The sequence below is a fragment of the Mytilus galloprovincialis genome, chromosome 2 (genome assembly GCF_965363235.1).
Source record: "Mytilus galloprovincialis chromosome 2, xbMytGall1.hap1.1, whole genome shotgun sequence".
Classification (NCBI taxonomy): Eukaryota; Metazoa; Mollusca; class Bivalvia; order Mytilida; family Mytilidae; genus Mytilus; species Mytilus galloprovincialis.
This window is the reverse complement of record NC_134839.1, coordinates 59,917,980-59,943,502: the sequence shown is the minus strand read 5'-3', so window position 1 is coordinate 59,943,502 and position 25,523 is coordinate 59,917,980. Positions and strand designations below refer to the sequence as shown.

The 25,523-nt window shown below is 33.2% G+C and overlaps 1 protein-coding gene across 5 annotated transcripts in view; it reads left to right on the top strand.

Moving 5' to 3' along the window:
- The window catches only part of LOC143064007 (zinc transporter ZIP5-like), a 30,869-nt gene extending 5,733 nt beyond the window's left edge, over nt 1-25,136 (top strand). For 3 of the 5 annotated variants that reach the window (XM_076236500.1, XM_076236501.1, XM_076236499.1), the window contains exons 2-10: nt 1,344-1,864; nt 7,384-7,567; nt 7,832-7,858; nt 12,809-12,978; nt 21,003-21,161; nt 21,884-21,941; nt 22,697-22,936; nt 23,971-24,158; nt 24,868-25,136. In XM_076236500.1, the coding sequence (XP_076092615.1) occupies nt 1,439-1,864; nt 7,384-7,567; nt 7,832-7,858; nt 12,809-12,978; nt 21,003-21,161; nt 21,884-21,941; nt 22,697-22,936; nt 23,971-24,158; nt 24,868-25,011 (1,596 nt within the window). In that variant the 5' untranslated portion in view covers nt 1,344-1,438 and the 3' untranslated portion in view covers nt 25,012-25,136. The remainder of the gene's footprint in view (nt 1-1,343; nt 1,865-7,383; nt 7,568-7,831; nt 7,859-12,808; nt 12,979-21,002; nt 21,162-21,883; nt 21,942-22,696; nt 22,937-23,970; nt 24,159-24,867) is intronic. The other 2 variants (XM_076236502.1, XM_076236503.1) reach the window with 2 other exon arrangements.
- The last annotated feature ends 387 nt before the right edge of the window (nt 25,137-25,523 follow it).

The following is a 25,523-nucleotide window of genomic DNA, read 5'->3' as shown; positions in this document are numbered from 1 at the left end:
AAAGTATTCTGAAGCTTATAATGGGAAAGGGGAATGTGTCACATAGACAACAACCCAACCATAGAACAGAAATCAGCGCAGGGTCACCAATGGGTCTTCAAAGCAGCGAGAAAATCCAGAACTCGAAGTTGGGATTCAATAGCAATATATACTATTTCATCAAAAGCGGACGCCACAATAAACTCCGAAACATATAAATGATCCAAAATTTAAAAAAAAAACACCAAAAGACTAGCAAAAGCCAGAGGTTCTTGATTTTGGGTGTACAAATAACCGGCCACATCCACTGCTTTTTGTTAGATGTTTTTCTTTTAGTATCCGTCTGATGAGTTAAGAATTTTCAACTGATTTTTATAGTTTATTCTTATGTTTTACTGTTACACAACTATCCAAGGTTATTAGAGTTAGCCGTCTTCAGACTAGTTTAATCACATTCTATATTTGCCAGTCACAAGTCAAGAGCATGAATTCAGTGCTTGTCGTTTGTTGCGTTGTTGCGTTGTTGTTTTTCTTTCATTATTTTGAACATAAATTAGGACGCTGGTTTTCATTTTGATTTTTTTTCATTTTTCATTTCGGAACCTTTTATAGCGGACTCTGCAGCATGGTCTTTGCTTGTTGTTTAAGGCCGTGTGGTTACCTACAGTTGTCAATTTCTGTGTAATTTGGTCTCTTGTGGAGAGTTGTCTCATTGGAAATAATACCACATCTTCTTTTAGTATATAATTATATTAGATGTATGTTTCATTATAATACTTTATTCTGATTGGCTAACTGCACATCACATGTTATTCCTTAAACAATTGCATTGCTCAATAAAACTTTTCATTCAGGATAACACGTGGTCCCACAATAAAGTGCACAGGTGAATCAAATAAAAAAATTTATTTATTTCATGATCATAGCTAAAAAATGTAATTATTAATTATAAGTATTGAATGCTTCTTTTTGTAACATTATAGGGTTGTAAAAGCGTTGACCGTGCGTACATTTTTAGAATGAAGCGCTTCCGCGCTTCATACAAAATGTACTTTGGTCAACGCTTTTACACCCCAATAAATTTAAAAAAAAAAAGGAGCATTCAATTCTTAAATAAACACATATCTAAACGCAAAGTAAACTCAGTTTATGCATTTGAAATGTTCTGAACTTTAAACAACTATAAATTCCATTTTGTTAAAATTTATTTCCTTGGTAGACCAATCCACAGTGTGTCAGATTAATAATCACCGGTGTCCAACCTAAATTAATTAAGACTTCTTATAATATTTTCAAACAATTGTTGAAATGCTCTCATATGTAAACTATCATTATAATAGATGAATGTCCATTTCTACTTACAGGTATATATACGTTTAAAAGTGTATGATAAACAGTGACACGGAACGACATTAAGTTAACATAAGATTTTGCGATTATCTATACATTTATCAATTCGATGATGACGAGAATACCTATTGTAAATATAGCCATAGTTTGTTATCTAATACATACGTACCTCGTGTTTGGAAGCGATTATAATGGTCAAGATTTCCGGACAACAAACAATTCAAAATCTCTAGATTCTAACATTTTTATTGACAGCCTTTTTATAAAATATGGAAATAAAACAGTTATGACATTCGAAGGCTTTGAACATTTAATGAACGGAATAGAATTAGGAAATATAATTTTAGAGGATTCTGTTGACGCCCATCACATACTTGGAAGCAATGACACGGACTTTAAGTCTTTACACCATGGCAACCATAGCCATGTTGTGGATATATCACATCAACTGCCAAAACATAGACGAAAACGTCGTCATGTGAACTATGAAAGTGAAAGACCTATGGTCGCTGAATCATCTGACATCTTGAAAATGGTTTGTACGTCGTTATAACTTTTTTTTTCTAACCAACGTATTTTAGCAATGTTTAGGGCTGCTCTAAAAAAAAATTGTCTTTTGTTCCCCGTATTTTTTTGTCTTTCTTTTTTTTTGTTTCGTGTCAAGCGTACTTGGTGAAAAGTAAATTCAGGAACATGTTTGTGCACTTGGAAATCAAATATTACTATCATACGTTTTTAGCATTTATTTATTGGTATAAACTCTGTCCGGTGAGGTATAACTGTCTAATGTGATATGGATTCTTTACTTAAATCAAGGATGTGTATAACTATACAAATCCTTGCTGAAATGAATTAAAAATAAGCCGGTATTTAAAACATGTGGTCAGTTATATCACACATACTTAGTATACACGTATATATAGTGTATTCACTGATTTTCATGGACATCCTTAATTGTAAAATTGAGAAAGTGTGATGTAAGAAATAAAAGGATTTGTTTTGTACGCATGTCTAACCAAGAGACAAATCATTCAATTTGAGATATATAGTTTTTTTTTATTAGTTACAGTTGTGACCAAAACTTAATTTCACCAAAGTAGTAACTATTTATAAGTAATTTTCCCCAATAGTTTATATGTATTGCGATAAAAGTTACCGTACCTCAAATAATCTAGAATCTTAAAAATGACCTTAAGGTTTATGACCAAACTTTTATATACAAACTTTTCAAACTTCAATTGTATAAAAACTACAGATATTATGAATAATGGAGATATGCCATTTTGTACATATACCAAGGGGAAACTTGCTGCAAAGCATTATTATTTATAATTTCATTGCGTTTAATAGAAAAATAGTACTTTACATGACAAATAAACCAAGATTTTTATAGAAAATCCACAACCTTTAAAACATAGAATTTTGTTATAAAATTTGAAACAGATTACTCAGTTGCTTTTCTATGATGTGCTAGTGTTTATTCTTTACAAAAAGTTTTAATCATCCTGTAAATTTCAAAATACTTCGTGTTGAGTCACTAAAGTCGAGTGCACCCTAAAAGGTGAACTTGATTTGGTCCATCATTTCTTTCATTTGTTTTAACCAAAAACTACACTAATAAACTTCTTTTAAGGAAATCAATACCAGCACTGCATGTAGTAAGTAATCCTATACCTATTAGTCATCAACTTGCCAAACATGAGAGTACAAGGATATAGGCTGTGGATTTTCTATAAAATTTCCACATATTTAGCATTGAATCAACACAAAGGTACATAATCCTTAAGGGGCACTAGCTGTCAAATTCATGGTCACCGATTTGACTTAAATTCTCATAGTTGATTTATAAGAATGTAAAACGTTTATCCAAACTATCAAAAGTCTAAAATACACGGTTTACAGAGCATGGGATAGATAATATATAGGTTCGTTTCGTGTGTATTTTAGTCCAGACGCCATCTAATTAACTATCGATTTGACCTCAGATGACCATATAAGCGATGTAAACATAAATAAAGATATGAATAGATTTAACCAACACGTGCAATTGGATTTGTATAGGTCTGTTTGATTTTATTTTATAGATTAAAAATATATGTTTATCATTGTTTTTAACCGTATAAGAATGATTTTATGTGCATCGAATTAGTAATCAAATGATTTACCGTAGTTTCACTTTCATTGTTGACATTCTTTTTCTTCAAATAACCAGTACACGTACAATGCATGCGTTGTCAATCTCTAGCTAGGGGTTAAATTGAAGTTCACATGAATACGAATTTAAAGAGGTCAACTCATTCACTTGCAAGTGAATAAAAATGAGAATGGAAATGGGGAATGTGCCAAAGAGACAACAACCCGACCATAGAGCAGACAGCAGCAGAAGGTCATCAACAGGTCTTCAATGCAACGAGAAATTCTCGCACCCGGAGGCGTCCTTCAGCTGGCCCCTAAACAAATATATACTGGTTTAGTGATAATGAACCCCATACTAAACTCCAAATTGTTCACAAGAAACTAAAGTTAAAATATTACAAGACTTACAAAGGCCAGAGGCTCCTGACTTGGGACAGGCGCAAAAATGCGGCGAGGTTAAACATGTTTGTGAGATATCAACCCTCCCCCTATACCTCTAGCCAATGCAGAAAAGTAAACGCATAACAATACGCACATTAAAATTCAGTTCAAGAGAAGTCTGAGTCTGATGTCAAAAGATGTAACCAAAGAAAATAAACAAAATGACAATAATACATAAATAACATCAGACTACTAGCAGTTAACTGACATGCCAGCTCCGGATCTCAATTAAACTGATTGAAAAATTATGTCTTCATCATATGAATATCAGGCACAATCCTCCCCCTGAGGGGTTTAGTATCATACCATCATAACAAATATGAGCAGAACATAACACGTGCCATGCCAACAACTGGTTTATTAATAATAAATGTGTTTAGTTCCGATGCAAAGACCCTATAAGTGAATCAATATTAACGCCAAAATATGCAATCTTTAATGACCTGACAACAGTATCGTAACTATATCCCTTCTTAATAAGTCTATTTAAAGGTTTTGTTAGCTTCTGAGGTGAATAATGACATTTTTGTGCTTTATAAAGAATATTTCCATAAAATATTGGATGTGAAATACCTGAACGTATTAGAAGTCTGCAATTTGAGCTATATTTACGAATGATGTCCTTATACCGATGATAAAATTTAGTAAATGTTTTAACTAGTTTGTGATATCGAAAACCCTGGTGTAATAGTTTTTCAGTAATACATACATTTCTCTCGTTAAAATCTAAAACATTGTTACATACACGAGCGAATAACTATTAAATTTATCAATGTTTCTTAGCGTAATTTGACAAAATTGAACCTTTTTGGCTGCGAAAAGCGAATTGATATTTCACTATTTCACTTTCATTATTGATTGTACAAAAAAAAAATCAAACTTTATATTTTTATATATTTCGTAGCTAGTGCCCCTTTAAAGTATTTAACAAAATTATATCCAGAAGATCGATATATATATATATTGTCAAGCGCTGCAAATTTTCATTCAAGGCAATTATCACAGTACTTTATTATTGGCAAAACTTATGTGAACTGTCAACATTTCCAGTTTACAAAATAATGTCTTTTTGTTAAAAAGTGTGCATTAATACCGTAAACAAATAGCTGTATGCGTTAAAAATCAGATCCATTTAATAAAGTTAATAGAAAATAGACACCTTCATTTGGATAACAATGTCATCTATTGTGTCGCTGAATGAAACTAAACCCATGTCTAGGCGGACACCACTGTCTATTTAATATTGAAAAGTAAGCTCTTTATTTAAAATGGAAAGTTGACTAGAACGTGGTTGAAAGTATGTAAAGTGTTTTCTATTAATTACAGTGTGAACATATATATTTAGTTTATTGTGAACATGCAAGTCAGGAGCCTGTAAATAGTGGTTGTCGTTTGTTTACGTGTTACATTTTGAACATAAATTAATAAGGCCGTTAGTTTTCTCGTTTGAATTGTTTTACACTGTCATTTTGGGGCCTTTTATAGCTGAATATGCGGTATGGGCTTCACTCACTGTTGAAGGCCGTACGGTTGTTTTCTAGTCCGGCTCCTCCTTTTTTTCCCCAAAAATTCTCCTTTGGTTTCTATTAATTTTAATAACACATGGATAATTTAGCGCTTATCTGTATAGTATGTACATTCATTACTATAAATAAAGTGTATTTGTTTTTTACTTCCAATACTCGCTTTACTAATCGATCCACGGGTCAGCGGTCATTGATAAATTATACAGACTCTCTCAATTAATAAACTCTGTGACCGCCACGGATAGTTTACTTGAAAATGATATCAGATAGAAAATACTCTTTATTCGTATTTTATATGTATGTTCAAAGTATAGGGAAAACGGTACTATTTATTCTGCCATAGGCGACAATACTAACATTTTCTAAATTTACAAGTTTTTATAATAAAAACTTGAATAAAACAGTTATGTGTGAAGATAGTACTTTATTAATCTATTTAAACAAATTTAAATTGAAGCCAAATAGTATCATAACCAATTTCCAACGGAGCTTGTTTATGTTATCCATGCCCACCGTCATTTTGCACCAAATTTATGAAATTTTGGAAGTCTTTTCGAATAATTCTCTAGAAAATATTTCAATAGGTTTTAAAATTCATATTGTAAATTTACACACTGAAGTTATTCATAGATAAATAAACAAATATATTGTACCCTTACATCCAATCACTGCCCTCCTAAGTTGACTTCCTTCACCTGTCTTGGGTACACAAAAGGCCAACCAAATGCTGGGAAAATGTAATAGTACCATTTTCCCTAGAAAATGTAATAGTACCATTTTCCCTATAAAGAAAACGCAAACCGGAAGTCTAATCTGACTTAAAATTTCGTCCAATGTCGGAAATAATATCCGGACGCTTTTTTTTCTCGTTTTTCTCCCAAAATAACTCAATCTGAATAGTCATATGAATGGATGACAAATGCGACTATGCCATGTACCTATGGGACATAGAGGCATGATGATTAATTTATTGTGGAAAGGAGAGAAGCGACACACAAAATGAGGTCTTCTCGTTTAATGGACGCTTTTTTTCTCTCGTTTTTCTCCCAAAATAACTCAATCTGAATAATCATATGAATGGATGACAAATGCGACTATGCCATGTACCTATATGACATAGAGGCATGATGACAAATTTATTGTGGAAAGAAGAGAAGCGACACACAAAAATGAGGTCTTCTCGTTTAATAGTATAGATATGTTTACTTTTACAAAATTAGAATAAAATATCTACATGTGTACCCGAAACCGTTCTTTTTGTAAACGCTTTTTATTTTGTAAGCTAAATATGAACATATCAATCCATTGTATATTACAATAACAGTGACATATAAAATTATGTTGGTGAGAGGGTCTAGATGAAGATTCTTTATTTCTGTATCCTTTATTTTTGAAGCTTTTTTTCTCTACCTTTTATACTATTTGTCTACTAACTATTCTCTATTCTTATATTTTAGCACCTCATTGTTCAATGTTCATTTTTGTTGATTCATTGTTCACTATTGTTTATTATATTTTTTGCCCAATATTCTCTATTCTGTTAACCCCCATCCACACCCTCATATATAAATGTGGTTATTATTTGGATGTAAAAGGCGTTGTCATTTTAAAAAACTTGAAAGAAAGAGCTTATCTGTTGTAAGAACATTCTGGGAGAACTTTCTTCAAAGACTCAAGTAAGTGTATAGGTAGATACATGTGAAATCATCATGACATGTTGTCTTCCCTGCAGACAAAGCAACAAACAATAAAGTGTCTGGTGTAAACTGAAATAACTGTTTTATGTTTTCTATTCACAACAAAATCATAAAAACATTCAATTTCTCCCCAAATTGCACCAATTGTGAGCTGAGTCAGTCAAATTATAAAAGCGGCATAACTGCTTTAGGTAAGTCAGGTTTGTTTTTACGGTGCAATGAATTTGAAATTGCTTGTTGTTTATTTTTTTTAGTGTTTGAGTCCTGGTCAAATTTTAAATTTGTATGATATACACGAAGATGAAGTTATCACGATGCAAGATTTTGTACAGCTTTGCCCAGCGTTAATAGTTCAGTTAGATCAAAGACGATGCCTAAAAATGGATGTTTTGATACGTTATCGGAACTTTGTAACACCCACAACATTAGGTAGCAAAGGTAAGAGACTGTCATTATTAGCTTAAAAAATATATTAAAGTTGATTCGTTTACTCGATTTAAAGATAAACCCCTTTTGTTGAATATTTTAATTGTAAATATTATCCTTGTTTTCTAAAGATTGTCTCCTGCTCCAATTGTGTTTTTCAAATAGATTCTGTTATCCTTGAGTTTAAAAAATATCGCATATGTTACATGTATCCTTGTGTATAAAGAATATTGCCTATGTTGTCCTTTAGTGAAAAGTATATTGCATGCATTATATATCATTACAAAGAAGGTAAGCTGAAAGGTAAGCTCATTTCTATGGATTAATTGGTTAAAAACTTTATAGTGATCAAATATGTAGGTCTGTCAAATGACTGTGTGATGCGCACCAGTATGTGTGTTGTTGTGTCTGTGCTTGTCACTGAGTCTCTAGCTTTCACCATTCTTCACTGGCTAGCAGCTGGCTGTGAAAAGGAGGGCCGAGTGCATAAGTCTTTCCTGCCAGTTACAGCCTCTCATGCAGTAAGACCTATGTGGCCCAGATATGGGATCCTCCACGAGGTGATAGATGGAAACTGGGCACCTCACGGCCCCAGGCAAAACCATAAGGTCTCGGAGAAGGTTTTGCCCCTAGATGCAATGCATGCTAGGCCCACCTGTGAGTGGATACACCCTGGTGCCTGCAAACTAAACTCCCAGCTATGGGCAAATAGCCCTACTGCCTTGTGGGTGACTGTGGAAAGTCAAAACTATGGGAGACAACCCAGAAAGAAATCCGGACAGATACAATTCGTTAGCATGGTAATTCAATCATCTACGGGAAGGACTACCCAGAAAGAAAACCCGACCCACCACAGCAAGGTTGGACGTTGGGCTAACTACCCAACTCTGTAAAAAAGAACTTGTTACAGAAACCAGAAACGCTGTAAAAAAAACCCAAGATTGGTGTACTGCTGAGGAACCAAACATGACACATTTTAGGGAAAGCCGAAAGGAAGCCCAAAAGCCGATCGGTTCCATAGTAGCGCCAAAACAGAATATGTATATAGGATGTTGGAATGTTAGAACAATGGCAGACATATCAAAAGCAGCACAAGTAGCGACGGAAATGAAAAATTATGGTAAGGACATACTAGGTATCAGTGAGAGTAGATGGAAAGGATCGGGTGAAACCAAGCTGCAAAGTGGAGACACAGTGATCTATGACGGGGATGATGAACATCAAGTCAAGGGTGTAGCCATAATGATGAATGAAAGAGCTAAGAAATCATTGATGGAATGGACACCAATCAACAAGAGAATGATAAAAGCAAGATTCTATTCAAAGTATAAGAAGCTGACAGTTATACAAGCATACGCTCCAACAAATGATGCAAAAGATGAAGAGAAAGAAGAATTTTACCAACAACTACAAGACAATGTTTCATTCTGCAATAAGAATGATATACTTATAGTTATGGGTGACCTGAACGCAAAAGTAGGCAAAGACAATAGCCATATGCAAGAGGTGTTAGGAAAACATGGATGTGGGACAATTAATGAAAATAGTGAATTATTATGCAATTTCTGCCAAATCAACGGCCTCTTCATAACAGGCTCCATTTTCCCACATAAGGAAATACATAAAGTAACATAGAAATCCCCTGATGGAAAAACAACAAACCAGATAGATCATATAATGGTACGTAGGGACATGAGGATATCAATATTAGATACAAGAGTAATGGGAGGAGCAGACGTGTATACTGACCACTACTTAGTAAGGTCAAAGATCAGACTCAAACTGGCAAGAAATAAAGGTGACAAGAACAAATACAAGAGAGAGAGAGAGAGGTATGACCTAAACAAGCTCAAAAATATGGATGTAAGAAAAAAAGTACAATATTGAACTGAGAAACAGATTCCCAGTACTGGAAGAAGGTAACATAGAAGATCTAGTGTTTAAATATGAAGGCTCAGTAGAGATATACACTGAGGCAGCTAAACAGGTATTGGGTAACAGTAACAAGATCAGTAAATTATGGATAACCAACAATACATGTAAAATGGTTGATGAAAGAAAAGAAATTAAAAATAAATTAGAAGGAACTAGATCGGAAAGATAAAAAGTGAGACTAAATGAAGAATACAAGCAGAAAAATAAAGGGGTTAAGAAAAGTGCCCGATATGATAAAAGGGAGTGGTACAATATGATGGCTGAAGATGCAGAAAAAGCAGCAGAAAATGACAGAAGCAAAGAGCTTTATAACTTCACTAAAATCCTATCAGGTGAAAGAAAGAGGCAACACATAGGCCTTAAATGCCGACCGGCATGAAGAGGATAGGTGAGGTGAGGTAACACATAGAAGTAAAAAGTAAAGGAGAACTGAAAAGTGAAAGAAATGATATATTGAATAGATGGGTAGAACATTTTATTGAAGTTTTAAATAGGCAAGACCCTCTTCATCCAATTTCAGAGGAAGATGTAGATATGGCCGAAATTATAATAGATGAGATCGATCTAGGAGAATGGACAGTAGCTGAAGTTAAAAGAGCACTTAAGAAGACATAAAACGGGAAGTCAGCAGGAATAGACACTGTAACACCAGAGCTTATAAAGGCAGACATCGACCTTACAGCATAGAAAATGACAGAAATATTTAACAGCCTATGGGAAGAAGAAAATTGGCCATCAGACTTGAGAAAGGGATTGATTTGTAAGATCTTTAAGAAGAGCGATATGACAGAATGTAACAACTGGAGGGGAGTGACTCTTTAACCTGTTTTCAGTAAAGTATTGTGCAGAATGCTAATAGAAAGAATAAAAGAAGGATTAGACAAGAGATTGAGGAATGAGCAGGCAGGATTTAGAGCAAAAAGGGGAACAACTGAACAGATTTTTATCCTTTGAAACATACTCGAGCAAACAAATGAATGGAGGGCAGCTTTAGTAATACTTTTTATAGACTTCGAAAAAGCATTTTGCTCAGTCCACCGAGAGAGTCTATGGTATATCATGAAGAGCTACGGAATACCAGACAAGATCATAGGAACAATAAATGAGATATATAAAGGATTTAAGTGTTCTGTCATTGATCAAGAAGAAACATCAGAATGGTTTGAGATAAAATCAGGAGTAAAACAGGGATGCATAATGTCAGGTTTTCTTTTCATTCTAGTCATAGACTGGATCATGCGAACAACAACTGCAGACAAAGCCAGAGGGATACGATGGAACTTTAATACAGTTCTGGAAGATGTTGACTTTGGTGACGGCATCGCACTTCTTTCCTCAAAATTGATCGACCTTGATGAAAAAACACAAAAATTAACAACTGAAGCCGAAAGAGTTGGAATGAAACTTAACCCCAACTAGAGGCTCTAAAGAGCCTGTGTCGCTCACCTTGGTCTATGTGAATATTAAACAATGGACACAGATGGATTCATGACAAAATTGTGTTTTGGTGATGGTGATATGTTTGTAGATCTTACTTTACTAAACATTTTTGCTGTTTACAATTATCTCTATCTATAACAGTACTTTCTGTGGAAAATGTTATTGAAAATCTTCAAATTTTAAGAAAATTGTTAAAAATTGACTATGAAGGGCAATAACTCCTTAGGGGGTCAATTGACTATTTTGATTATAGTGACTTATTTTTAGTTCTTACTTTGCTGTACATTATTGCTGTTTACAGTTTATCTCTATCTATAATAATATTCAAGATAACAAAAATAAAACAGCAAAATTTCCTCAAAATTACCAATTCAGGGGCAGCAACCTAACAACGGGTTATCCGATTGATCTGAAAATTTCAGGGCAGATAGATCTTGACCTGATGAACAATTTTACCCCTGTTAGATTTGCTCTAAATGCTTTGGTTTTTGAGTTACAAGCCAAAAACTGCATTTTACCCCTATGTTCTATTTTTAGCCATGGCGGCCATCTTGGTTGGTTGGCCGGGCCACCGGACACATTTTTTAAACTAGATACCCCAATGATGATTGTGGCCAAGTTTGGTTAAATTTGGCCCAGTAGTTTCAGGGGAGAAGATTTTTGTAAAAGTTAACGCAGGACGACAACGGACGACGACGACGACGGACGCCGGACGCCAAGTGATGAGAAAAGCTCACTTGGCCTTTTGGCCAGGTGAGCTAAAAAGTGTAAATTCTGAGATCCAAGCAAACAAAGAGTAAAGAGTTGATAACATATACGACCAGAAAGTAGAAGATGTAGACAAGTTCACATACCTGGGAGCAGTCATGGACAAAGAGGGAGGAGGAAGTTGTGACATCAAAAACAGAATACAGAAAGCAAGAGGGACATTCCATCGCCTAAGAAATATATGGTATGCAAGAGGAATTGGCCGAAAAACAAAAATACATCTATATAAAGCATTAGTTAGACCTGTATTATTGTATGGATGTGAAACATGGAAACTAACAAACATTGAAGAAAAGAAACTAAATACTGTAGAACACCAATGCCTAAAAAGATCCTAAAAATAAGATGGCAGAGTAAAATATCGAACAAAACAGTAAACGAAATAGCTAACACAAGAAACATCGGTTGTGAAATCAGAAGGAGACGGTGGACATGGATAGGACATATATTAAGGCGTGAAAGAGAGAACAACAGCTATGTAGCTCTACAATGGGCACCTGAAGGGGAAAAAATAGAGGAAGGCCAAAAACTACATGGAGAAGAACGACAGAGAGAGAAAGGAACCAACAAGGATTGACAAGTTGGAACGTAGCCAGATCAGCGGCAAAGATAGAAAAGGGTGGAAAAGCAGCGTGGAGGCCATATGCGACTTCTAGCGCGGAGAGAATTAAGGTTAAGGTAAGGATCAACTATGTAGATCTTCATTGCTTGGTTTTTAAGGCATGTCGCTTTTTTTTTTTATTTTTCATCTATCAGATCTTTCATTTTGTTAGTTCGTATTAAACTTTTGCTTGAACGCTTGCTTAAAACTTTTTACTAATTGTAAAGACAGTTAGTCTGCTGTCAGTAGAACCTTATTACTGAGAACCTCTGCACTGAACTAATCTAGTTGAATGTCTAGTAAATTAACAAGCCAACGACTGTTATTTCGTACAAGAGTGTAAATTTGTTTAAGTTTTCTAAATTCTTTAGGATTTGAAAATGACAAAAATATCGATTGATATTCTAAGATTTTGTTAGAAATTAAATCAAAACATTTTTTATCTATAAATAAAATATATATTATATATATGATATAATATATTATAATAACAATAATTATATTTATAGCATGGGGATATGGTTTTGTTTGTCTGATCATCATTAGTATTAGTGGTTTGTTGGTAATATCGTTGGTTCCTTTATTGCAACGCATTTCATTTGACGGAATTTTACAGTTCTTGATATCGCTTGCCGTTGGTGCACTTACCGGAGATGCTATGCTTCACCTTCTACCACATGTGAGTCACATTTTGTAACATTTTTGCTCACTGCATCTAAACTATTGGAATAACTATGTTTCAACACATCTGTTCTCATTTTATTTCTAATAAGACAAGAAAATGAAATGAAATGGAGTAAAAACTCATGTAAGATATTTGACAAGAGAGTTTTCTTATTCAATTCTGAGCCAATGATGCTACTGATAAAAATACGTAAATTAAAGTGATATTATTTCCATGATTTATATCGTCAGTGGAAAAACCCTTCTTAAAAATCCAACCCGATAAAACATTGGATAGTTTTCTGTGGGACAGTTCACTCTATATAGTTGCCAAAGGTACCAGGATTATAATTCAATATGCCAGACGCGCATTTCCTCTACGTATGACGCATCGGTGCGCTCAGGTCAATAAAGATATAAAGTTGAAGAGCGTTGATGACCCAAAATTCAAAAAAAAGTTATGTCAAATACGACCATGGTAATCTATGCCTGAGATAAGAAAATCCTTAGTTTTTCGAAAAATTCCAAGTTTTGTAAACAAGAATTTATAAAAATGACCACTTAATTGATATGCATGTCAACATTGAAGTGCTGACTACTGGGCTGCTGATACCGTCGGGGACTAAACGACCACCAGCAGTTGCAACGACCGCAGTGGTGTAAATAGTTGTCAAAGGTACCAGGATTTAATTTAATACGCCAGACGCGCGTTTCGTCTACGCAAGACTCATCAGTGACGCTCAGATCAAAATAGTTATAAAGCCAAAAGCCTGAATAACAAAAATGATACTTTTTTTTTATTTTATCAGTATAACTAACAAAGTATAGACTTATTTTGACAATAAAAGAAATAATAAAACCATTAGTTGTGTACTTGATAATATTTTATGTCTTTTAGAGATATGGTAAAATAATCATTTTAAAGTTAAGTCCAAATACAATAAGATACAATAAAACCCTTCATTGTGAAAATTGGCGACAAAAAATATAGCTCCTCCAAATAGAACTCTTCAATTTTACCACGTTCTTCGAAGTGACGCTATTGATTACATGCTTTCAAGAAAACGTGCAGGGTCCAGTTGATTGTCTATTACTAAAAAAATCTTTTTTTTATATATATAAACATCAGGGGCGTAGCTAGGTGTCCATTCAACTGTAGGCACAAATAGGCAGGGGGTCTGGGGGCTGCTCAAGGCCCCAAGCAGGTCCAGGGCAGAGCCCTGGTAGGGGGTTCAGGGGGGCAAAGCCCCCCTTACGAAAAATAGATTTCAGCGTTTTGGCTGCAAAATTTTATGCACAAAATTTTTTTGGTTATTTAATCATGATAATTATAATATACATGATGAAAAGTTTGAAGAATTAAGAATAATTTACCATAGCATCTGAATGGTGAATTAAATAACGCAGTACAATTGGAAAATCAAATATTAAAAAAAAAATTTACAATATGTACTGCCCAGCATAGATCCGCGTATCCCTTTAATTAAGTAGTACACCCTGTTTGGTATTTTCAAATCTATTCCGTTATAATCGATATATACGTTTAACTTAATTGATAATACATATTCACGATCCTTCATTAAAAAGATAGGCACGTGCACGTAAACACTGATATTACTATATAATAACACTATCCTTTTGGCTAGAAAGACATCAACCATCAATCTTTTGATTCTTAAACCTTCACCCTAGCCACACAAACACATACACACATAGTCGATGCCTAATGCAAAAGTTCTGTTCTGTTCATACTAACGTAACAAAATTCAAGAAATTCGTATTTCTTTATATCCCGCTCTACTGTAAAATTCCTACCTGCTTAGGAATTTGAATAATTGTGGTCATTACACGTAGATCTGAGAGTACTCAAAACTACTGGAAGCTATTTGATAGATTGATTTTTAAACATCCAGTGTAAAATATTTATGCAAGTTTAGAACAAAAAAAAAAAACATTGATTATTTACAATAAACACAACAGGGAGCTTAGTCCTGTAATAGGTGTTGTACAGGACGAAGATCTGGAAATTTGAAAATGCCATGCATTGGAAAATGAGGGATTATTGGATAGGAGCAGAAACTTTGCCTTTCAGTAGACCAAAAAGAGTGGCATTCTCTCTACAACTAGGCATAATATTAAATTTCCCCATTCTGACCAGACGTGACTACGTATTTATACATCCTGCATGCACTGCCAAACGGACGACCAACATTGGCAAGTCGGGTGAAGACAAAGTGGAAAGCTAGTTGAAAACTAACAACAACTAATTAATAATTCATGTGTCTAAGTTGAGGTTCATTTAAGTCTTTTGTCGATATAATTGAAATGATCTGAACCAAAGTTCTAGTTTATAGTTTCTATATAAGGTACACACATAAAAAAAAAACATTCAATTCTATCCAATATTCCATTCACTAAGGACGAGAGACTAGTGTACACATGACATTCGATAATTAGAGTTGGGACAACTTCACTGAGTTCATGTACATATAACGTTGTTTGTAATATTTGTGAGAAAAAAAAATATGTGTAGGCACGTGCCTAAAGTGCCTAACGGCAGCTACGCCCCTGAACATGGTGTTTATCTCTTTTTAGCTCACCTGACCCGAAGGGCCAAGTGAGCTTTTCCCATCACTTGTCGTCCGTCGTCCGTCGTCATCGTCGTCGTCGTCGTCGTCGTTAACTTTTACAAAAATCTTCTCCTCTGAAACTACTGGGCCAAATTAAACCAAACTTGGCCACAATCATCATTGGGGTATCTAGTTTAAAACATGTGTGGCGTGACCCAGCCAACCAACCAAGATGGCCGTCATGGCTAAAAATAGAACATAGGGGTAAAATGCAGTTTTTGGCTTATAACTCAAAAACCAATGCATCTAGAGCAAATCTGACGCAGTAAAAGTGTTTAGCAGGTCAAGATCTATCTGTCCTGAAATTTTCAGATGAATCGGACAACCAGTTGTTGGGTTGCTGCCCCTGAATTGGTAATTTTAAGGAAATTTTGCTGTTTTTGGTTATTATCTTGAATATTATTATAGATAGAGATAAACTGTAACAGCAATAATGTTCAGCAAAGTAAGATCTACAAATAAGTCAGCATGACCAAAATGGTCAGTTGACCCCTGAAGGAGTTATTGCCCTTTATAGTCAATTTTTAACCATTTTTTCGTAAATCTTAGTAATCTTTTACAAAAATCTTCTCCTCTGAAACTACTGGGCCAAATTAAACCAAACTAGGCCACAATCATCATTGGGGTAACTTGTTTAAAAAATGTGTTGCGTGACCTGGCCAATCAACCAAAATGGCTGCCACGGCTAATAATAGAACATAGGGGTAAAATGCAGTTTTTGGCATATAACTCAAAAACCAAAGCATTTAGAGCAAATCTAACAGGACAAAAATTGTTTATCAGGTCAAGATCTATCTGCCCTGATGTTTTCACATGGATCGGACAACCCGTTGTTAGGTTACTGTCCTGAATTGGTAATTTTAAGGAAATTTTGCCGTTTTTTGTTATTATCTTGAATATTATTATAGATAGAGATAAACTGTATACAGCAATAACGTTCAGCAAAATAAGATCTACAAATAAGTTTACATGACCAAAATAGTCAATTGACCCCTTAAGGAGTTATTGCCCTTTATAGTTAATTTTTAACATTTTTCATAAATTTTTGTAAATTTTTAGAAAATATTTTCCACTGTAATTACTGGGCCAAGTTCATTATAGATAGAGATAATTGTAGAAACAAGAATGTTCAGTAAAGTAAGATCTACAAACACATCACCATCACCAAAACACAATTATGTCATGAATTTATCTGTGTCCATTGTTTAATATGCACAAGACCAAGGTGAGCGACACAGGCTCTTTAGAGCCTCTAGTTTTAAAACCATTTGCTTTTCAAAAAGCCTTAAAAGGCTTACGTGTATATTTTGGTACGCCAGACGCGCCTTTTGATTTCAGTATTCGTCAGTGGTGATCAAATCAAAGCAGTAGGTAGGCTAAATAAAATAAGAAATTAAAAGACAAAATGTTTTGGCAAATACGGCTTAGGCAATATGAGCAGCTGCCTGGGAGTAGAAAAACTGCATTGTTTCGACTGAGATCGGTTGTATTTACAGTAAAATGAGATATCAATTGCTGGTGATACCCCTTGATACGAAGCATTCTTAAACAGTTGCATCCACCTAGTAGTTGTAAAAACTCTTTAAAGATACCAGGCTTATAATTGTTAACCCCAAATACGAGTTTCATCTTCACAAGTATCACAAGCGATCCATACCATAGTGTTTAGAATAATTAAGCATTTTCATTTCAATTCAATTTCAGTATCATTTCAACACAAAAGTATTGTCTTTTAATGGACTGGTGACAAGGGTTAACATTATCAACACGTTCCCAAAGTCATAACATCTTGTCGCCGAAGAATATAATATTTGTTTAACAGCTGCTTTCACATTGAGATGTCTTACTTAGTACAGCTGCAACGTGGACGTGACAGAGAACACCTTTTTTAAAAAAAAACATCGTAGCCTTGAACTTAAATACATATTTTTTTTCAAAATTCTGTTTGACAGTGTTTAAAAATATGTTGAATAGACTGTATCAAGTAGGTTTATATATATATATATATATATATATATATATATATATATATATATATATATATATATATACAACTCGTCTAAACATCAACCCAACAATGTTAGATCTGTAAATTTGCTTTCGCAAATTTTTGGTTCTTCCCTCGCCGGGATTCGAACCCATGCTACTGTGATATCGTGACACCAAATCGACTGCACTGCAGCCGTCCCGCTAGACCACACGACCACCTGGGCTCTCAAAAAAGAGCTTTCGCTGGCCGTGTGTTACCTTTCCACGTCAGTTTTAATCTAGCGGCGTACTGCAGTACATGATATATAAGGCATGAAGATGTTATTGTTACAGATCAGCTAAATTATCTATAGTAAAGGATCCTACAAATGAATGTTAGATACAGTCTCAGAAAATAATTATATTTATAAGTACGTCTGAGTCAGTGACAACCCTACAACAGATGTATCCATCGGATCGCCATCAATGATGGTGATACATGGCTGTGTATATATACGAGTCTAAATTGAAAACTACGTTCAAACCTATGATTGCATTGGATAAAAACCGCATTTTTATACGTGTGCATGTAAAACAAATTTCGTTGTAGAAGGGTCTAAAAACAGCACAAACAACATTTTCCAAAAGACCAAAAAAGTGAAAAAGTATATTTAAACAAAACGCATTTGACTAACTATAGAGTCTATAAGAATCTACCAACCAGTAAACTTAATAAGTATTGGATCATCAGAGTTGACAATACTACACAAACAGGAAAAATTATATGAGTCTAAAAGATTGTGTAACAAAACCGATAAATAAATGGAAAACAAAACACTAAAAAGTGTTGAATATCATCGCACAAAGATATATCAGTATTGTTAAAACATTTAACACTGACAAAGGCCATTTGTTGAGCCGAAATATTTGCAATTATTGTATAATTTATATCATCTGTTCAGTTTTTCCATCTTTGTGCGATGATATTCAACACTTTTTAGTGTTTTGTTTTCCATTTATTTAACGGTATTGTTACACAATCTTTTAGACTCGTATATATATATATAGTATTGTAGTTGTAGCTACAAACATATTTTTGCAACATCAATCAATATGTTACACTTTTCCTCAAATCTTGTATAGATTAAGCTACAAAAATATTTTTTTGTCATGCATCCGATTTCACCTTGAGAGATGCACACGCCTGATGAAGCTAATTTGTTTAGCGAAATATTGCATATTTCTATTTAGAATCTAATAGAACTTTTAATGTATAAATTAGCGTGTTTTAGTTATATTCTTAGACATTTATATAATTTTAATTCAGTAACTGTATCAGTTTATTTTCACAAACTGATCCACGCTTAAATAGATTGAATGTTGATTGTTGCTATTTTTAGACATATATATATATAAAATGACTGAATAAATAGTTAACGATAGATCTTACAGGGCGATGGATCATGTAATATGATTCTGTACACTACAAAATATAATATATAACAAGTCAAAAAGGGTACAACATCACCATTAAATAACTATAAAATGAACAAATATTAGATATTTCGGATAACAGATGTCCTCCTTCAATAATAGAACGATGTCAAATGAATCATGTCAAAATATTCAAACTGAGAAACTTTTTCTAAATCTCGAAATTTATACAATTTAAGCGAACACCACAGACGCTGATACAATTTTAAAATTTCCAAACACGAAAATAAACTGTTTACGAAACGTGGAATTTTTTGGATACTTTGGCTTTTCTTGCTCGGGAGTAGATTACCTTGGCTGTATTTGGCATGGCTTTGGACAATTATTGGTCCTCGGTGCTCTTTTTTATACGAAGCGTCTCTTGTAGACGAAACGCGCGTCTGACGTAAATACAAAATTTAAATTCTGGTATTTATGATTAGTTTATTTTCCATGTAGTTCTTTCACTCGACTAATTGGAAGGATGTTGAAGCCTGCTGAAAATCAAATATTTACCAAGTCTACATATTTTTCAAGTTCGCATACAATGTATATTAATAAAATGATAAAATGTTATTCAGGACATCACTCTACATTTGATGGCAGTTTTGGAATAATAGCCCAGGCAGATCATTAATGTTTTTTTGGGGGGTATAAAATATTACATAAAAGGACTTAAAACTGAATTAATTAGACGTATCGGAAAGACTTGCCTTTTCTTGACTTCCAATATATTATCGGTGTTGGGTAATAATTTCCTTATTATCTTTGTTTAATCAAAATTAATATGTGATAAATCCTCAATTTCATATTTGGATAAATCATATGAAAGAATTTTGGTCAACGTTTTTTTAAAGTTAGTCTTTTAACCGTGACATAATTCATTCAAAGTAAAGCAAAAACAGGTTAACTGGGTTAGCTGTTTTGATAAATTATGTTAAATAGCGTTAAATTGAAACATTCAACTTTTATATTTATGATTTAAAATTCTTTAAAAAGTGTTTATATTTTATATATACTAGCCACAAGTGAAATCCTCAGGCTCCTTTATTAAACAGTCTGTGGAACTAAGGACAAGGGGCACTTGAGGCCATTTAGTGTGATGTAGTGTGTTTTTATTCTATTTTATGTAAATGTTAAAATTATAATGTGTATAAAATTATTATGTTATTATGGCTTTGACCCTCTTATGTGTGTAATTTGAGTTTATTAAAGTATCGTAGAGATAATTTTAACTCGCCAGATTTATTCAGAATGTAAGGGGTCACCGAATTCTTTCAAACTATATTTAAAAGCATCGGAAAGTATGTTTATAGTTAAACGTTGTCGAAATATGAAAAAAAAATCTTTCTATTAACTCAACTGCTAGTATGTCTAGTATGCATACATTGTTAAATGCATGGTTCTGAAATGGGTCTGACAAATAATAACATGTTTGATAGATTTTACGTAGCAATGTGATTACTATTATGTAAAATGCCTTCAAGAAAATCAATTGTTTCAATTTATCAACCTGACAGACATTTTTCCTTTGTTGAAGACTGTTGAATTCTATTTTTTTTTGTTGTTGTTTGAATTGTAGTTTATGGATCTTTTCCATTTTACTCTGATGATATTGGAAATTTGAGTTGGTTGAAAGTTTTTGGAGAGTTATGTCCTTTTTAACTGTAAATCACATTCAAAGCTTTTCGCTCATACGTTAGGAAAACGTTTTGATCAATATGAAAGATGTACTTGAAATCATTACGGTTCTTTCGTTTTAAGGAAGCTATGCCACTTTGAATATAAGAAATATAGAAAATGCCAGTATATTATCGGGTTGCAAACAGATTACTACTATTTTTTAGCAATCATAAGACATATGGTAAATTTGATGAGAAAGAGACAATCCCTGGATGAGCTTTAATTTAATTATATTTTATATGTATTATTGTTGGATCAATGCATCATGTTATTTTTTTTTTTGCAGGCACTTGTTCCTGAAGTGGAAACGGATCATGAGCATGATCCCGAATCAGGATCTCACAGTCATGAAAACGTTTACAAAGCACTGTGTGGCTTATCAACAATATATTTCTTCTTCCTTATAAGCCGTATTCAGACAATAATTGCGAACAGCAGAATGAAGGTAAGAAACAGTCAGTTTAATAGTATATGTCCATACATTGATTGCAATGTTTTTGGGAAGTAAGAAATGAGCTTTGTATAATAAAGGAACATATTAAATATCAATTATATTTAATCGTCTAGAATTACAAGTAAGAGTAAAGATATATGGCGTTGTTTTCAAAATATCGGGTATTGTGTGCGGGTAGGGCAAATCTCATCTTTTGAACTTTTTACAAGGTAGCCACATGTCATTTAAAATAGGGTTCAGCTTATCTGCCTATAGTAAAAGCGTTTGAATCCATATTATGATACTAACATTAATCATGGTGAATATACATGTATATAAAGACAAGATTTGCTATGATTGCTAATGAGACAACTATCCATCACACATACCGTATAGTCCGCTATAATAGGCACCGACTTAAAAAAGAATGTGATACTATTCAGACAGAAAACTAACGGCCTAATCTATAACAAAATAATTCACGACTAACACATATGACAGACGTGATCCAATACATGTACTATAATACCTACTTGACCATAAACATGTACTATAATAACTACTTGACCATTAACAGCTTTGTAGATAAATAGACTAGCGGGGTAAGCATAGACGTCATACATGTAATACTTATTATGTATTTTTTATGAGCATCAATGACTTCACAGCAGTCTTATAACTTCAATGAATATCTGAATACAGTATGTAGCACATCTTTCTTTTCTTCGTTTTAGGAAAACAACAACAAACTTGTCAAAATTCCAGAACAAAACGAAAAGTTAAACACGGAAGGTATAAAAATGCAGCTATTTGACAATTTCGTATTCGAGTAAGACTCAATTCGCATTTTCTAAAATGCACAATTGTCATATGGAATTGACGATATTTTTTAATATTTAGTACGAAACCAATCAAAAGTAAAATAACAAAAAATACCGAACTCGGAAGGAAATTCAAAACGGAAAGCCTCAATCAAATGGCAATATTAAAAGCTACATGTAAGACATAACACACGAATGGATAACAACTGTCACATTCCCGACTCTATACAGGCATTTTCTTTTGTAGAAAATGGTGGTTAAAACCTGGTTTTATAGCTAGGTAATAAACCTCCCACCTGTATAACAGTCGCATACAATTCAATTATATTGACAACAATGTGTGAACAAAATTAACAAACGGGCATAATCTTTAGTTTAATATGTGAAAAATATTTTATTAATCTATTCGAAGAACGTTAAATTTTTTAGTAGACAATTACAACTACAATGTACTGAAATTGTCATACTATTAGTCAAAATAGGTACAATGTATTACTTTATGTTTGACAAATACAAACAAATATTAAATGCGATATCAACTTTTACTCAAAATATTGCTATTGTATAAAAACAAATTTTCATTGCAGGTATAACATTTGAGATTTTGAAATTTGCATTTTTTATGTTTGACAAATACTTATAAATAATAAAATTTTATAGACAATATCAGATAAGATACCTACCTTTTCAAAATATGGTACATGATATATTCAAATTTTATTGTAGGTATCGAAATTTTAGATTTTGAACAGGAATATGATGTACAAATACATCATAAGCATGGACATACACATACTCACGCGGTACCGAATTCTGTTTCTGGTATGTTGTGGCGTATAATTGTAGGTGATGGGATACACAATTTCAGTGACGGCTTAGCGATCGGAGTTGCCTTTGCAAACAGTATAACTGGAGGCGTTAGCACGTCAATTGCTGTATTATTTCACGAGTTGCCTCACGAAATGGGTAAATAAAAAATGACATTTTTAATATAAATTAGTACTGACACGGGTGCCACTAATGCAGCACCACGCTTACCCTTTCGAAGCCCTCGAAGTCTAGTACCAATGTGTTTGGTAAGGTTCGTGTTTTTCTCGACTTGTGAACTTGGAATGTCCATCCGTTTTAATTTATAAATATCAGTTTGGAACGAAGAAGATGTATTATTATCATTTTGGTGTTTTCTTCTCTTTTATTTTTCACTATCCGTTAATTCTGACATAATACCCATTAAGTGATATTTATGAGAAAAAAAACATATTTCACTTAAGTCTTAATAGTTTATTTAAACTAATTTGTTGTATATAAAAAGGAGACTTCATAAATTAAGGTGGTATGGGTGTCTTCCTCCATCTTGGATTGTAAAAAACAGAGAACCAAAGGTGCAGATTTTCTATCAAGTTAGCAAAATTTGATGCAGGAATGAAAATTTTAAATGTGAATGTTCATTTAAAAGAACCAATTTATAAGAATATAACTTATAATTATTAAATATTGATTATTTTTTTTTGTTTTTAATTTTTTTTAAATTGGCATTTTAAGGGGAAGTAACTCTGAAACCGTGCATTTTCTGAAGGATTCTACATGGAATTTTCCTATTTTGTATTTTAGCTGGAAAAAACGTACGGTGACCCTATCTTTTCTTTTGATATTCTCAAAGCATTGTCTGAAAGCTATCTTTTCCTTAAGTATTTAACAATTTTATCATTTTGTTGAGTTTCTAATAACAAAATGGTGTTTTCCCTGTATAATCCATACAAAATGTGTCATTTTGTCACGTCCTGTAGCTTGAGAAAACGCACGGTGACCTATCATTTTTATTATATTTTTCAACATATATCAATAGATACTACGTTTTGGCAAAGTATGAACAAATTCTATCATTTTTATTTTAGACTCCCATACCACCTTAACTTGTTAGAAAGTACACATACAGTTGAATAAATAACTAGTTATGAATTGTCTTTGTGGTTTTAAAATCATATTATATTATGTTTTAGGAGATTTCGCTATGTTGTTGAAAAAAGGAATGAGTGTAAAACGAGCAGTTTTATTTAACTGCTTATCATCACTTTTGAGCTGCATTGGTATGGTTATCGGCATAGCAGTAGGGAACATTGGTGCTGTCAGCCTCTGGATTTTTGTGGCGATAGCTGGGATGTTTATTTATATATCCCTTGTTGATATGGTATATATCCTTTACATTATTAATTTAAATAAATTACTTTTGTAATGTTAATAAATGAAAATGATGCTCATATGAATATGAGACTGTAGCAAAACGAAACAAACCAATTTAAAGATATCTAGGGTCTAATATTAGCAATAGAAAAATATATCCCAAGGTGTCTGAGAAACGTTGTGAAGAATTTAACAGAGATATCGAATTTCTTTATCAACTAAACAAGTAAAGTAGATTGAGGGAAATCAACCTTACGACTTTTAATATCTTTCTATAACTCATCCACCGAAGGGTAATGGTACTTTCACATTCTAAACTATTAATTATTAAAGCAATTTTGTCGATATTTTGTGCCTTCTCCGCATACCTATAAATAACGAATCTCAATTATCAACTGGGTCATCTTTTTCAGACCTGTAAATATGATCCGTATTTGATTGAAAAAACAAGTAAAAGAAATTATACGCTAAGAAAATTGACACTACCATATCTTACATTGAAAACTGTGTTAATGGCGTACGGTGACCTTTAGTTGTTAATGTCTGTTATTTTGATCTGTTATGAAGAGTTGTCTTGTAGGCAATCATATCACATCTTCTTTTTATATTGTCAAATTACCCCTTGTTTGACCAACTATTTAAGGTCTGCATTTTACATATATTAAGTAGATATCTATTGAATAATTAAAATATAAACCGATGTTGTTTTATCTCAGCTTCCTGAACTTACATCCGTAACAGACGGAGAGAAGCATTCCTGGAGACGATTGTTTGTTCAGATCTGTGGATTATCTGTTGGTACAGGAATAATGCTGACCATTGCAATATACGAAGAAAAAATCAAAACTATGCTTGAATAATTAGGGATCAATGAAATATATAGCGATAACAGACAAATATAATAAACACATGCTTGTGCATAATAAACCTTGTAATTAGAATATATGCCGGTGCTATACGTTTTGTAATAAAATATGCAAATTTGTTTTTTCGATAAAGTTTGTTTATCACAACTTGCATATGAGATATATAAAAAAAAATCAAAAGCATAAATTTAGATTGAAAAAACACACTTGGGTACTCAGTGGTACTGTCAGTAGTTAAAAAGACCAACCGTTAGTTTGATAATAGACAATAGTCATTTATCTTGACCATTTGATTACGCATACTGCAATCCACGTAATTCTGATATATCAGCTAGCCGTTTTTTCTTGTATAGCAAAAAATGTATCAATGGCATTATATAAGTTGAAAGATCTATTTAAAAATCAAGAAACGGGAAAAGACTTAGTTGTAATTTTATTCATGAATGAAACTAAATGATTATTCGAAATACAATCAGACATTGGAAAATCCATTTGACAAAGCAACA